Source organism: Neomonachus schauinslandi, chromosome 1, assembly GCF_002201575.2.
Source record: "Neomonachus schauinslandi chromosome 1, ASM220157v2, whole genome shotgun sequence".
Lineage (NCBI taxonomy): Eukaryota > Metazoa > Chordata > Mammalia > Carnivora > Phocidae > Neomonachus > Neomonachus schauinslandi.
The window spans coordinates 199,098,006-199,113,791 of NC_058403.1; the positions used below are offsets into that span (position 1 = coordinate 199,098,006).

General features: G+C 48.7%; 1 protein-coding gene across 2 annotated transcripts in view; it reads left to right on the forward strand.

Annotated features, from left to right (window-relative positions):
- Positions 1-3,191: 3,191 nt before the first annotated feature.
- LTF (lactotransferrin) overlaps positions 3,192-15,786 on the forward strand; it is a 29,302-nt gene continuing 16,707 nt past the window's right edge. The window contains exons 1-7 of one of the 2 annotated variants that reach the window (XM_021683046.1): positions 3,192-3,321; positions 9,713-9,876; positions 12,040-12,148; positions 12,476-12,658; positions 12,929-13,076; positions 14,046-14,101; positions 15,543-15,721. In XM_021683046.1, coding sequence (XP_021538721.1) covers positions 3,279-3,321; positions 9,713-9,876; positions 12,040-12,148; positions 12,476-12,658; positions 12,929-13,076; positions 14,046-14,101; positions 15,543-15,721 — 882 coding nt within the window. In that variant the 5' untranslated portion in view covers positions 3,192-3,278. The remainder of the gene's footprint in view (positions 3,322-9,712; positions 9,877-12,039; positions 12,149-12,475; positions 12,659-12,928; positions 13,077-14,045; positions 14,102-15,542; positions 15,722-15,786) is intronic. The other variant, XM_021683048.1, reaches the window with a different exon arrangement.

A 15,786-nucleotide genomic window follows, 5' to 3' on the forward strand; every position in this document is an offset into this window, starting at 1 on the left:
GCCAGGAGACCGTGTGAGCAGATGTCTCAAGAACTCCTTTTCTCCTTTGTTCCATCTAGAGCTGGTTCTGCCCAGATCTACACCTTCTTCCCAAAGCTCCTCTTGGGGTTTGAACCTGGAGGGCTCCATCGAGGGCAGGGGGTGGGACTTACTGCGCACCTGTCGGGAGGGCGCTTGGCTTGGGCCAGTCCTTGAGCTGGCAAAGGGTCCCTGTGTGAATTTTGGGGGTGAAGAGGGAGTGAGGATGTGGGAGAAGTTTGTTGGCTTCCCTCACCTGCCTGCCACACACCAGCTCCTGCCATTATATGGTGGTTTGTACCATCTGCACCCTTCTTTGCCCTCCTTATATTCACACCATGCCACGGTCTCAGCATTGCAAAACCCGCCTCCTACTTCCCCGCAGGATCTGCAAGATCTGGCCCAGCTCCTGGCCCCTCAGAGAGCCATGCAGATCGATGCTGAGCTCACGGGCAAAGTAATGACCCCGGGCACACAGGTTCTGGGGAGGCCTGGCATCGCCAGCCCTGTCTTTCAGACCTGACACATGGCGAACAGGATCCTTCAGCCCTGTCCCTCCTCCTTGCTCCTTCATTCATTCAACCGATAGTGATCATCAGGTGCCCATCGCACGGACAGGGCTAGCTGCCCAGAGGATTTGAGGACCCCTCTGAGGCTCTTTGTTTGGAGGGTTTGGTGGAAGGTGGTAGGAAATCTGAGAGAAGGTGCAGGGCTGGAGGGAGTGGATGGCTCCATTTCAGATGCACAGAATTCTGGTGCTTACAGGACGTGCAGGAGGAGCTATCCAGAGGCAGATGGACACTGGTGTGGAGCTCAGGACAGAGGAGGTGACGCTGTTAATCCTTCCAAGGAGAGGTCCAGGCCAGAAAGCCCAGAGGGACCTTTTGTGGTTCTCGTGCTTAGGTAATTGGTCACCGAGTGCTCATGCTCCCACGCCCTTTCTTGGCTGTTTCCTCCACCTGAATGTTCTCCCTGTAGAAATGCGGCCCTTCCCCCACCGATACCCAGGTCAAATGTTCTTCCTTGAACCTTTCTGGAGCCTTCATGATGGAAGCTGGTCGGTCATTCCTCCTCCCACCTTGACTTTGTTTATGCTGCCGTGTCTGTGACTGCCCCCCACCCTTGACTGTGCTGTGAGCTCCTGAGGGCAAGGACAGACCCCTCTTCTCCGTTCTCCTGGAACTCACCAGTTCTGGCATGAACGAATGAAGAATGAATGCTGATGATAGTTCAGTTGAACTTCATAGTCTCCTGGGTAGACCCCACCCTTCTATCCACTTCCTCTGCAGATGGCCTTGGCATGGCCATGATCTGCATGTGTCCAGCTGAGCACATCCCTGGCCTGTGACTGGGCCATGCCCTATAGACAGAGCATACAAGCAGTCTGCCCCGGGGCCTGACCTATCCCAGTCCTGCCTCCAGGGCATATCCCTTCAGCTCAGCCTCTTTTTTTTTTTTTTAACTTTTTTATTGCTATGTTAATCCCCATACATTCCATCATTAGTTTTAGATGAAGTGTTCCATGATTCATTGTTTGTGCATAACACCCAGTGCTCCATGCAGAACGTGCCCTCCTCAATACCCATCACCAGGCTAACCCATCCTCCCAACCCCCTCCCCTCCAGAACCCTCAGTTTGTTTTTCGGAGTCCATCATCTCTCATGGTTCGTCTACCCCTCCGATTTCCCCCCCTTCATTCTTCCCCTCCTGCTACATTCTTCTTCTTCTTCTTTTTTTTTTCTTTCTTAACATATATTGCATTATTTGTTTCAGAGGTACAGATCTGAGATTCAACAGTCTTGCACAATTCACAGCTCAGCTCAGCCTCTTGATTGTGGCCCCAGGTTCTCTGTGTTCCTGCCAACGCTGTAACAGACATAAGAGGGTCTGAAGGCCCCTGACTTCACAAGCCACCCGTTGTAAAATTTGCATTCAGAGACAGACACATAGGTGGTGACATTTCTTAATTCTTCTATAATTATGGAAGGGCAGAGCTGAGTGGCTAAATTAGGTACAAAGATGCTTCAGCACTCCCGAGAATTAGTCAATTTTGTATTTCTTCACTATTTTTGAAAGCGCTTATTGCAATTATTGATGAAAGCAACTTTTAATGTTGTGACACTGTTTCCAAACAATAGGAGATGCTGGATCTGTCACCCCCAAACCCAGGTGGTGATTCTAGTGCTGAACCCCAGACCCCACTCTTGTGTCTGGCAAGCAGGGTACCTGATGATCAGACCCTACTCTGTGCCGTGGCAGGCTCCACACCAGGGGCAGAGGGGCCCCACAGCCTCCCTGAGGGTCTCAAGGAGGCACACTCTTTGACAGCCCCCAGACATGGATGTTTAATTTGCTTCCAGTTGGTTAATGACACACAGTGTTGCCCTGGAAACCCTCATATGCGAGCCGTTGTGCATCATGGGAGTGTATTTACAAGATATATTCTTGGCAGCCGAATTCTAGAGTTGAAAAACACCTTCCTGAAATAAGGTAAGCTTATGTTGACAAAATATGACATTTATCAAAACGAGGTTCCCATCTCCCACCTCATACCACCACAAAACAAAAGAAAAATGACACAAGTGTTAATGAGGGCACAGGGAAAGAGCCACTGGGCCTGGGTGGTGGTCACTTCCCCTGAGGCCTCTGGCTCTGTTTTCTGGAAGCTGTACTGTGGTCTCAGTGGGGCCGGGAGAGACCCATGGGCAGCCTGGGGCAGACTCTGGGCAGCGACCATCACCTCGGCTAGCTGTCCCACAAGGCTGATCTCAGGCCCAGGCAGCTCCCAGGCCCTTTAGACCCATCTGTGAAAGGAAAGGCGAGCCTCACAGTTCAGGATGATCACAAATGTTCACCTTAGGATCCCTGCTCTATGTCCAGCCGTCTAGGAGGCAATGAGACCAGAGGAAGGACAAGGACAAGACACGAATCCCTAGAGACTTGCAGACTGGTGGAGAGAAAGACCATCCCAGTAACCACGCAGCACCAGCGCGCACGAGATTGCCTGTGGGCCGGGTTTCCTCTCTCCTGGTGCTCAGGCTGCTGAGGCTCCGGTCCTTCTCCCCTCCCACTTCTGTTTCCCCTCCCCCTCCCCCCTTTCTTGGCCGCCAGGAACTATTGGAGGAGGGGTGCGAAGGCTCAGGGCAGGGGATCCCTATTGGGCTACAGGGCGGGGCAAACCCTGTGAGGTCACCAAGCCCTGGATAAAGGGGTGCAGGTGGCAGAGACTTCGTTCGCCAGAGTCGCCTCAGGAGCCCAGAATGAAGCTAGTCTTCCCTGCCCTACTGTTCCTCGGGGCCCTTGGTGAGTGCAGGTACCTGGGGGCGCGCCCTGCCGGGTGGGCGCCGCCCACCCCCCCCCCCCCCGTCCCCGACGCCCGGTGGGTGGGTGCCTGCGTCCCCACTCCCCCGCCCCGCACCCGTTCATCCCTGCGCCCCGCGGCCGGTCCCGCCCACCTGCCTGGGGAGGAGCCAGAGCAGGGCTTAGAGGAGCCGGTCTGGGTGTCCCTAGAGCTGCGCAAAGCGACCCTGTCCCATTGTGTCCCTCCCGGAACTTTGGTACCCATAGTACTGTGGCAGGCTTTTTACATGGGAGGAAAATGAGACCCAGAGACCGTGAGTGACTTGCCCAAGACACACAGGAGACTGGAGCTCAGAGCCCAGCTCCTGCAAGGACTGTGTAACTTGGAAGAGACAGAGCCCCAGTTTCTTCGATTAAAAAAAAAGTCCAACCGTCTTCCCACGCAGCTGTGAGGTGGAGGCTGGCTGCCACCTGCCCAACGGCGGGCAGAGGTATACACACGCGCTTCCCGCTGCAGAAGGGCGGGGGTGGTGGCCCAGACCCTCCTGAGGGGACCCCTCCTTCAGAGCGTCTAAGAGAGAAATGATTGATTTCTGGTTTGAAATGCACCCAGACTAGGACTGTCTGAAATAATTTCTGGGGTGTGCGGAGGGCACTGGCCAGTCATGGACATCAGAGACGTGAATGTGTGAGGGCAGGTGGTGGGGGGCTGTGACGGGCATCAGTGCCTAGGCAGTACGTGGGGGGTGAGAGGAAAACGACAGGTGTCCCCTCCCTCCCTGGGCTCCTACCAGCCAGGGTCAGCCTCCTCCTGGCTAAGAGATGTACTCCCAGCTGGGAGCTTCCTGGATGGAAAAGGGTCATAGAGAGCACAGTGAGCTTACACCCCCAAACCTAGGGACCATGAAGCCGTCCCTGTCCCCACCTTCTGGGCCCCTTCTCCAAAGTCCTTCCTATGGGTATTGTCATCCCTGTCTTCTCTGAGGCAGGATTGGGTCTGCCAGGACCAACTGCTCAGGACCAGCTTCCCTTCTGCTCCCTGACCTATAGCCTGCTGGGAGCACAGCACAGGGTTGAGGCCACCTGGGAGAGACCAAGAAGGAGGAAACCTTACTTTCCTGGAGGTGGTCATGGGCTGTGGTGCAGGATCTGGGCTCAGAGTTGCACCCCTGGGTTCCATTTTCACTTGAATCTTTGGTTGCCTTGGACTCCTGCTCTAGGGGATTCTTGCCCTGCTCCCATGGGCATCCTGGCTGGCGGAGGTTGGGTGGGGTGAGAGGAGGAGCTCCATCCCGGCCCCTGCCCTTGAGGTCAGGGCACTGCATGTCTGCACAGAAGCAATCAGGGGATGCATACTTTCAGGAAGATTCCATCCAGGCTCAGGGGGGCAGCGTTTGAATGGTTGACACAGTTCAGGTGTGGGGGTGGGGATACAGCCCCAGACCTGCTTCAGAGAGCACGTGGTCTTAAGGGGGACGTGTGGCTTCGGAGGTGGCTGGTGAGAGGGGGAGGGATGAGTGGGTGGTGCATTCTGACTCAGGCCCTGGTGTTTTGGGGGCTGGGACTGTGGATCTTGGAAAACCCTTCGGTGGTCCTTTATAGTCTTCTGGTTCAGCCCTTCCCAAAAGAAGAAACCAACTCTGCCCGTGGGTTCCCCATTCCTGCCGCTATTCATGCCCCCCCCACCCCACCTTGAAGCCTGGTCTTCTGTTTTGCTCTCCCTCTTCACCCTCTGGTCCCATCTGTCACCAAGCTAATTTCTGACACCACCTCCCTGTTCCTGCCCCTTGTCCATTCCCACTGCTTTTCTGCTTGGTTCCCTGCTTTTAGTCTACCCTTCCCCCATTCTAGGCAGAACTCTTATCTCTGCTCTCTTTCACGAGAGAGCTCTACTCCCTCTAGAATAAGACCTCCTTGGACCAGCACTGAGGGCTTTCCATGATCTGACCCCAAACCCTTTACTCACCCCATCTCCACTGCAGCCCATCTCTAACCTAGCCAACCTAAATAGGAAGGCTAGCTTTTGTGGTAAGAGACTTTAGCTTTGTGTCTGACTTCGTAGGTTCAAATCCTGGACCCAGTACTTATTAGTTTGGCAGACCTTGGGAAAGCCATATAACTAGCCAAAGCCACTATTTTCTGACCTGGAAATGAGGGTGTTAGCAGCCCTGACAGTTCAGGGAGTTGGGAGGATCAATGGACAGAGAAGGTGTGAGGTGCTGAGTAAAGCACCTGGCATAAAGCATGCTTGCAGCAATGGGGCCATTATTCTTACCCTCCTGGACTGCCACCACCCTGATTACTGGCAGAGGTCATGGGGACCTCACTTCTGGTTTGGTATTTGTTTCTTCTAGAGCATTCATCATCCTTAGCTTCCTCTCTTTTGACTTTCTGCCTTTCCAAATGGGAGGTAAGATCTAGTCTTGTCTGCTTACATGTTCCTCTGTATGACACACAGTGCTGTGTATACAGAGGGCATCCAGTAAATGCTACTGGGTCACAAGTGGCTGAATATGACCGGGTTAATTTTTATGGCAGGACAGTTCCATGAGAGCCTCAGGCTAGATTACATCCCCTGGGATTTCCTGGGACGATGGCTGGTGGAGAAGGATTGTGGCAGCATGCTCTTGAGTCCCTGCAGACCTGGCCTGGGAGCCACTGGTCTCCTCACCAAACCCTCCCAGCGAGCTTCAAATACTTTGGTGGGTCTGATTATGCAGGGAATGGTTCATGAATAACAGGTGGCAGAGAGCTGAGTGTTCCACTCTAAAGCACATCCAAATGAGAAGGGGGCTTTTGCAATCAAGTGTTTCGGTTTTGTTTTGTTTTGTAATAGCTTTATTGAGGTATATTTTACATATCCCCAAATTCACCTATTTTTTTTTAAAGATTTTATTTATTCACTCGAGACACAGGGATACAAAGAGAGAGAGAGAGAGAGAGAGAGCACGAGCAGGGGGAGAGGCAGAGGAAGAAACAGGCTCCCCGCTGAGCCAGGAGCCGGATGTGGGGCTCGATCCCAGGACCCTGGGATCATGACCCGAGCCAAAGGCAGATGTGTAACCATCTGAGCCACCCAGGCGCCCCCAAATTCACCTATTTTAAGTGTACAATTCAATGATTTTTAATAATTTTACCAAGTGGCACGACCATCACTGTAAATCAGTTTTAGTACATTTCCACCCCCTAATGAGTTTCTTCATGTCCATTTAAAATTACTTCTCATTCCCACCCCCGCATCAGGCAATCATTAATCTACTTTCTGTTTTTTTTTTTTTTAAAGATTTTATTTATTTATTTGTGAGAGAGAGAGAGACAGAACACAAGCAGGGGGAGAGGCAGGCAGAGGGAGAAGCAGGCTCCCCGCCGAGCAAGGAGCCTGATGTGGGACTCGATCCCAGGACCCTGGGATCATGACCTGAGCCGAAGGCAGCCGCTTAACTGACTGAGCCACCCAGGCGTCCCTACTTTCTGTCTTATAAATGTGCCTTTTAGGACATTTCATACAAGTAGAATCACATAATAGGTAATGTTTTGTGTCTGGCTTCTTTCATTTAGCATAAATGAGGCTCATCCGTATCATGGTCCATATCACTAGTTCTTTCCTTTTCACTGCCAAATAATGTTCTGTTGTGTGGATGTATCACGTTTTCTCTAGCCATTCACCAGTGGCTGGACTTTCAGGTTGTTTCCAGCTTTCGGCTTTTCTGAATAATGCTGCTATGAATATTCATATAAGAGTTTTTATGTGGATATGTTTTTTTATTTCTTTGGGTTATATATCTAGAAGTGGATTGCTGGGTCATAGGGTAACTCTATGTTTAACATTTTGAGAAACTGCCGACCTGTTTCCTAAAGTGGCTCCACCATTTTACAATGTACAAGGGGTCCCATTTCTTCACATCCTTACCCATATGTTATCCTCTGTTTTAGTTACTAGAACTAGTTCCAGTAGGTATGAACGAATATCTCATTGTACTTTTAACTTGCATTTTCCTAATGATTAATGATATTGAACATCTTTTCACGGGCTTATTAGCATTCATGTATCTTCTTTTGTGAAATGTCTGTTCGTATCTTTTGCCTATTTTTTGATTGGGTTGTTTGTCTTTGCTGAGTTGTCAAATTCTTTGTAAATATTTTCTCCCAACCTGTTGCTTGTGTTTGCATTTTCTTTTCTTCTTCTTCTTTTTTTTTAAGATTTTATTGATTTATATGACACAGAGAGAGTGAGACGGAGAGCAAGCACAAGCAGGGGGGTAACGGCAGGCAGGGGAGAACCAGGCTCCCTACTGAGCAAGGAGTCCGATGTGGGGCTCGATCCCAGGACCCTGGGATCATGACCTGAGCCGAAGGCAGATGCTTAACCAACTGAGCCACCCAGGTGCCCCGTGTTTGCATTTTCTTAACTGTCTTTTGAAAAATAAAAGTTTTAAATTTTGATAAGCCCAATTTATTAATGGTTTTTTTTTCATTCATGGACTGTGCTTTTGGTGTCATAGCTAATTAAACTTTGCCTAACCCAAGGTTGTGTAGTTTTACCCTTGTGCTTCCTTTTAAAAGTTTAATTGTTTTATTTCTTACGCTAAATTCTATGATCCACTTCAAGTTCATTTCTGTGTGTGGTGTGAGGTAGGGCTCTAAGTTAATCTTTTTATATGTGGATATCTGTGTGCTAGCACCACTTGTTAATAAACTATCCTTCTGCCAATGAGTTGCCTTAGTGTTGTAAAAAATCAATTGAATGTAAATATAAGGATTTACTTCTGGACTCAATTCTGTTTCATTGATCTATATGTCTGTCTTTATGCTAATCACTGTTTTGATAACTGTAGCTTTATAGTATGTTTTGAAACTAGGAAGTAAAATTGCAATAGGTTTTTTCTTTTTCAAAATTGTTTTGACTATTGAATATAAATTATATAAAATAAATTATATAAAAATAAATTGTAAATATAAATTACATAAAATTTCTTTGGCTATTTTATATCAATTTACTTATTTATCCTATATAAATTTTAGAATCTGTTTGTCAATTCCTACGCCCCCCCCCCCAAAAAACAAAAAAAAAACCTGGCCTGCCAGAATTTTGAGAGTATTTGTGTTGATTCTCTATATCAATTTAGGGAGAATTACCATCTTAACAATATTGAGTTTTATAAAGCATGAACACAAATGTTTCTCCATTTTTTAGATCTTCTTTAATTTCCCTCAGCAAAGTTTTATAATTTTCAGTGTACAAATCTTACATTTGATTTGTTAAATATTTTCCTAAGTATTTAATTATTTTTGATGTTATTTGAATAGAATTATATTCTTAATTTCATTTTTGGATCATCCAGTGCTTAGATGCAAAAATATAATTGCTCTTTGTGTATTGATCTTGTATCCTGTGACCTTGTTATACTTGTGTATTAGTTCTAATAGCATTTTGTGCACTCCTTAGGATTTTCTACATAGAAGCTCATGTAATCTGCAAACAAAGAGAGTTTCACTCCTTCCTTTCCAGTATGGGTGTCTTCTATTGCTTTTTCTTGCCTTATTACTGTGGCTAGGATCTCAAGTATTATGTTGAATAGAAACACTGAGAGTGGATACCTGATCTTAGGGGAAAAGCATTCAGTCTTTCACCATTTTAATATAATGTTCACTATAAGTTTTTCAGTGACATGGTTTTTAAGGGCTGTGAGCAAATCTGGTCCAGCCTCCTTCCTAATTGCATAGATTCCACCAACAAGGCAGTCTCGGCAGGAGAACGAGTCTTTCTGATACAGAGGTGAATGGTGGTAACTCAGGCACGCTGACCCATTTGGTACACCACCTCCTGTAGCTACTGACAAGGAGTCAGGTGTGTTTTAGTTGCCTTGGCATCATCTGGGGAGTTTCTTGTCGATGCAACAGTCTAAGAGACCTGGATTCTAGGCTGGATTTTGCCACTGCTGAGCAGCCAATCACTCAGCCTTCTCAAGAGCCAGTTTCCACATTAACAAAACAAGAACAATAATCCCTTTCCTGCCCATCTCTCAGCTTCAAGGGGGGCAGAGCAGGTGGAAGACCTCACAAACTGAGGCAAAAGGTCATTGTCATTTTTTAGAGGTAGGAAATGTGTCAGTTACAGGAAGGAAAATGTGTCAGTTACAGGAAGGAAAATAATCCAGAGGCTCTGACTATCTCCTTTCATTTATTGAGAATCACAGCCCTCCGGCCAGCAGAGAATGCTCATTAGACCATCAGGACACCTCCACTCGAGGAGAGTGGCCTGATTTTGGCACTGAATGGAGAGGAAAGGGGAGGAGCAGAGAGATGGAGGAGTCTGGAAAACCCTGTCAAAGGGTGAGGCGGTGTCTCCCGTGGGCAGTGCTTGAGCCCTGACTCCTTGGTTTCTCTCTCCTAGGACTGTGTCTGGCCACCGCTATGAAAAATGTTCGGTGGTGCACCATATCAAAAGCAGAGTTCGCAAAATGCTTCAAATTCCAACACAATATGAAAAAAGTGGGTGGCCCCAGTGTCTCCTGCACAAGGACAACCTCCCGCCAACAATGTATCCAGGCCATCAAGGTAAGTCAGTGCCATGTGTTGGGTGGGACCAAACTGAATGGAGGGAATGAAATGGAGTGAAATAGGAAATGTGTTTTCCCCTACTTCCTCTGCTTTTCTCTCTGGGTACCTGTAAGTTGGGAGTGTTCCTTCCTCATAGGACACAAGGTTATTTTGAAAACAGATATTAACATTTCAAGTGTGGGGAATCTGGGATTGCAACTCAGATTGTTAATAACAGCTGTTGCAAACACAGAAGCAGTCACATTGGATGAATATGTAACACTGGCAAAAGTCACGGTCCCTCTGAAAGGTAAAACCTCCAGAAGATCATTACTGCCAAACCCTGAGCAAAGGAAGCTCAGCTGGTGTGTAGTTACCACATCACATTGCTGGGGAAGGGCCGGCCAGGGCACCGGCCATTGGACAGACATTCGTGCAAGACGTTTCCAGAGGGAGAGAAAGGGGAATCATGACTTCCGAATGACTTCAGATTCCTTTTGTTTTTTGAGATATAAGATCTACTGAAATAATTTTTACTCATTCACTCAACATATATGTTCTGTGTCCCTGCCCTGCGCCATTGTTGTGGGTAGTTGACTCTAGCACAGAGTGGGTAATTTGTGTCAAAGTTTCTAATAATATCTAGAGTTATCGAAACAGTATGTAGGGGGAAAAATCTAGTTTGAACAGTGTTGTAGGCTATTATTTTATGACTGTGGCATGGGGGAAAAAGAGCACCAGCACGCCCTGCTGGTTTAAAATGCAGATTCTTAGACCCTATTCTAACCTATTCAACCGAGTACCTGTGATGAGGTCGCAAAATCTGCCTTTTTAATAAAAGCCCCCTTCGAAATCAGTTCTACATACCACACATCAAATGACATGGTTGGAAATAAAACATTTATTAGTGAAGAACCAAGGGACAGTTTAATTCTCAGAACTTTAGAGAACAAGAACTCTCATAGCTTTTAAGCAATGAACTAAATCATGAAGTAAACTGACAGATTGAAAAACATAACAAATTTAATTTATAGCCATTAAAAACATTTAACCCAAAAATTTAGAAAGCACCAGAAGGAATATGCAACAGCTCTGACAAGGGTTTGCTATTTACTGTATACCCTAAAGAACTAATTCAACCTGGTAAGAAATGTAGGGCCATATATGAAAAATGATATGAACCGAGCATTAGTAAGAGGGCATGCATAATTACTAAAAATAGGAAATGTTTCCCTTAGTAACCAGAGGAATACACACTTCAGCAATTTGTTAGCACTTGCATTTTCTAAAGTAATAGCAATAAAATGAAAGCCAGTCCTGCTGGTGATTTTATAGTGAAACTGATCTTCGTGATTGGTGGCATTCTAAATTGACATTACAGATCTTCTGGAAGGCAGAATAACAACAGTGGCCAGGGCCATGAAGATAAACATGCTCCCTGTCTGTGATCCCACCCTCAGATGCCTATCCAAGGCAACAGGTCATCAGAAGGAAAAAAAAAAAATTTATGAGGACAAAACGATCCATGAAAGCATAGATATCACAGCAAAAACAGAAAGTGCTGAACATTTAAGGCATCATTTGATAAACTATGGAACAACCACGCTATCATAAAATTTTATGAGGTCAATCAAATCAATAAAGGCTGCAGAAGTAAGACAATGTCATGCTGTTTTAGATGAGTAAAGCAGTCCACCAAATATTATCTCTACCAGATTGCAAATACAAGAAATATATAAGTATATGAGAAGTAATACGCCAAAGAGGATGCACATGGTTTACTATGACAATTTTAAGATAGCGTAATAGTTCCATTTTCTATTCGATAAAAAAGAACTTAAAAGAAATAAACATAGAGCAAAAGAATGGGAGGAAGCATCTAGAATAAACAACTTTAGATAGAAATGGCTGAAATGAACGACCAATACAGGCAGGGGGGCTCATACAAAAGAGCCAACATAGCAACCCCAGGAGTTAAAGCAGTCGAGCTGATGCAGGGCCCCAGAGGAGGGACCCTTGGCCCCAGAGGAGGACACCTCTCACAGGACATGAGTGAACATGACCGAAAGGCAACGCTTCTGAAGATCCTTCCAGCCACGGAGACTTGTGACCTCCTGGAATCAAATGGCCTGGGTTAGGGCGGGCTCTCTCCTGAAGCTTGGTTGGTGTCTTTGCTTTCAGGCAAACAAGGCAGATGCTGTGACCCTGGACGGTGATTTGGTGTTTGAGGCAGGCCAGGATCCCAACAAACTGCGACCCATAGTGGCTGAGGTGTATGGGACCCAAGAAAGTGAGTTCTCCCTGGAGACCCAGAAACTGGGGTGGCCCTGGCCTTGGCCCTGGGCTCTGTGCAGCCAGAGGGGCTGAGCTGTAGAGGTGGGGTCTCAGATAGCGCCCCCCCTTGCAGCGGATGGAGTCCCTGGGCTCTTCAGGCCAGATGCCCACCCGCTGGGGGAGGACATGCGTGTGCTCCCAGGGGAAACAGAGCAGGCCAGAGGAAAAGGCAGCAACACGGCTCCCCTTTCCACTCGGGCAAGGTCAAGGTGGGCTGTTTTTCTCCCTCTAAGCCTTTTAATTCTCAGGCTAAGAGCTTTCAATTCTCTCTGTCCCTTTGCAGAGCAACGAATCCACTATTATGCTGTGGCCATAGCCAAGAAGGGCACCAACTTCCAGCTAAACCAACTGCAAGGCGTGAGGTCCTGCCACACAGGCCTTCACATGCCGGCTGGATGGAACATCCCCATGGGTACCCTTCGTCCGTTCTTAAACTGGAAAGGGCCACCCGAGCCCCTTGAGGAAGGTGAGGTGGCTGGGGGATGGTGGGCCATCTCTGTCACGGGTCTCCAGGCCACTTGGTAAACATGTGCGATGAGCCCAAGGCGGCCCTTGGGAGGTGGCAGCCGAGTCTGCCGTGGGCCAAGTGCATCTCTGTGCTCCCAGCCTCACGGGGGAGGCTGTCCAGCAGGGGTGGGGGAGGTGGCTCTCTGCCCGCAGGAGTGACGCTGGGAGGTGTGATGAGCTGTGGCCGGGCTGGCTCGCACTGTGTGGTCTACTTCTCTGTGTCCAACAGCTGCAGCCAAATTCTTCTCTGCCAGCTGCGTGCCCTGCGTGGATGAGGGACGGTACCCCCAACTGTGCCGCCTGTGTGCAGGGACGGAGGGCAAGAAGTGTGCCTGCTCCACCCAGGAACCATACTTCGGCCACTCTGGTGCCTTCAAGTGAGTGAGAAGGCCCTCTTCTTCCACGGAGGCCTTTTCTCTGGCCCCAAATACAGCTCAGCCCGCCGGCCCGGCCCACAGAGCAGGTCCGGTTCTCCCACTGCCGTGTAGACAGAAGTACTGAGTCCAAAGAGTGAACTGACTTTGCCCAGAGCACGTGCCCCTCCAGCCCCCACCCCTGGGCCCCCCCCAGGTGCCCCTCACCTCTACACCCCAGTGAGCCATCCCCACCCCCCCACCCCCCTGGCAGTGGTCATTCCTTCTCCCTGAAGAACCCTGAGTCTGGCTTTGCCCTCTGATGTCCTGGGTTGCCCTGCGGACTTCTGCCCTCTCCCTAACCACAGAGGAACTGCAGGGGTCTTGTCATGAGATGACCAGTCCCACGCTCCCGGCGGGACGGCTGGAGTGTCCGGGCTGATGTGGTCTTCTCCGCACGGGCCTCTACCCTGGCTGGGAGACAGCGAGCTCTGCCCAACTGCCCCCACCACCCTCTGCCCCCGTGCTGAGGCTGAGGTTGAGGCTGAGGCTGAGGTTGAGGCTGCTTCTCTTCCCCCATCTGCCTCCTGCGCTCGGGCAGTTTGGCCTGCCTGTCTGCCGGCCACCACTCAGTCCTGGGAGGAAGAACCATACGGTCGAGGATACTCAGATTTTACTCTCTGGTGTAGAGGCTTCAAACCCTTTTATATAGAAAGACCCATTTTGCCCTTTCAGCCTCTAACACAGGAGGAGGTGCGGGCGGGGGGGTGCTGTCTCTGGCCAGCACCTGAGCCATTCTTCCTCACCATCTACCTGGGAGTGGCTCCTGACCCCTCCCCAGATGGGGTGCTCCAAAGCCTCAGAGCCCTGACCTCCGTGGGCCGGACGCCCACAGGAGACAAGCCCTAGGACCCTGTTTTCCTGGGATGCACGAGGAAGAAATTGGGGAGGGCCGCTCCGTGCTGACCCTTCTGGTGCTTTCTCATTCCACAGGTGCCTGCAAGAAGGGGCTGGAGATGTGGCATTTGTCAGGGACAGTACAGTATTTGGTAAGAGGCAGGAGGACAGCCAGGGGCACTCCTCCTTTTATTTTATTCTCTCGTAATTTTGAGTATGGAGCTAATCGGACTCCTCACCTCTTGGCACACTATTGTCAAGGTTCCCTTCAGGGCATGCCTCTTATGTCCTGTTATTTCCAATTTAAGCAATCATTTTTCCTTAAACCCACCATACCCACCGCCTTTCTTTTCCTCATAGACAGCCCCGCCACGGCACTTGACACGGGTCCTTCGAGACGTATATGGTCTTGCAAAATGTAGAGCGCCCCTTGTGTTTTTGGGTTCTAAGACCACAGGAGTTTCAACATTAGAAACCATGCTACTACCCAGATTTTCCACCCAGTATTTTGTTTTAGAGATTTATCTATGTTGTGTGTATGTCTAGTTCAGTGGTTCTAACAGTTGAGGAATGCTCCACGGAATGTGTCCACCAGATTTGAAGTGCATGCTTACATTTTCTTCTGTTAGTATGATTTTGCTGTAGCCATTGTGATAAATGGCATTTGTCAAGGTCAAGAACTTTACCAAGTTCTCCATATTACTAGTTTTCTGAAACTAAAAAACAAACAAACAAACACAAGTAGATGTTGAACATACACATGCTTTTTCTGCATCTATTACTATTAAGATGATCTCATGGTTCTCCTCCTTTACTCCATTAATGACGTGCATTGCTTCAGCTTTTTTGATGACTGGCCATTCTTTCGTTAATGGAATAAATTGACAAAACTTAATCCTGATCTATTAGTTTTTAAAATACTCTGTTAGACTGAGTTAGCTAATGTATATTTGAGATTGATGCATTTTATGTTCGTAAGTACAAAAGGCCTGTAATTCTCTCCTGTACTTCTCTCTTTGATTTTGAGATCAAGGTTGTACTAATCTCGTAAGATGAGTTGGGCAGGTTCCTGTCACTTTATGTATCCTGAAGCAATTTATGTACGAGATACATTAGCAGTTCCAAATCGGGCTGACCTCGCTCATAAAAACAGTCTTCTTTCCCTTTCTTTTGATAACACCCAATGTTGGGAAGCGACTCAACTGTATTTCCTGCCTTAAAAGTGTTTGTAATTTTTATTCTTTCTAGAGAGGTGGGTGAGGCATTGCCCCCTGGCTGGCTACCTGGGGTTGCCTCTGCCACATGGAAACAGATGGGGGCCGGTCCCTCCTCCTTGGCTGGCCTGGCTGCAGTCCTAATAATCCCAGAGCGGCCTGTCTGACTCAGAGGAACACTGGGCTTAGCCCCCAAGGCTTTCTGGGCACCGTCTTTCTTTTTTGAATGTTCTGGAGCAATCCACTACCTTTCTGACCCCCCAGTTTTGCAGAGTGTGTCAGGGAGAGTAGAGGTTTTGGTAAGAGGGCAGCAGTAGCTCATGGTCAGTGCCTCCAGTGGGCTCATCTGGGCTCCCCTTCACTTCCACCCTTCCTCCAGAGAACCTGCCCAACAAGGCTGACCAGGACAAGTATGAGCTGCTCTGCTTAAACAACGCTCGGAAGCCCGTGGACGCTTTCAAGAACTGTCACCTGGCCCGGATCCCTTCACATGCTGTTGTGGCCCGGAGTGTGAATGGCAAGGAGGACTTGATCTGGGAGCTTCTCCAGAAGGCACAGGTATCCATCCCCCCTCCCCCCATCCCCGCGCCCGAGCCCCCCCCCCCCCCCCCCCCCCCCCCGCC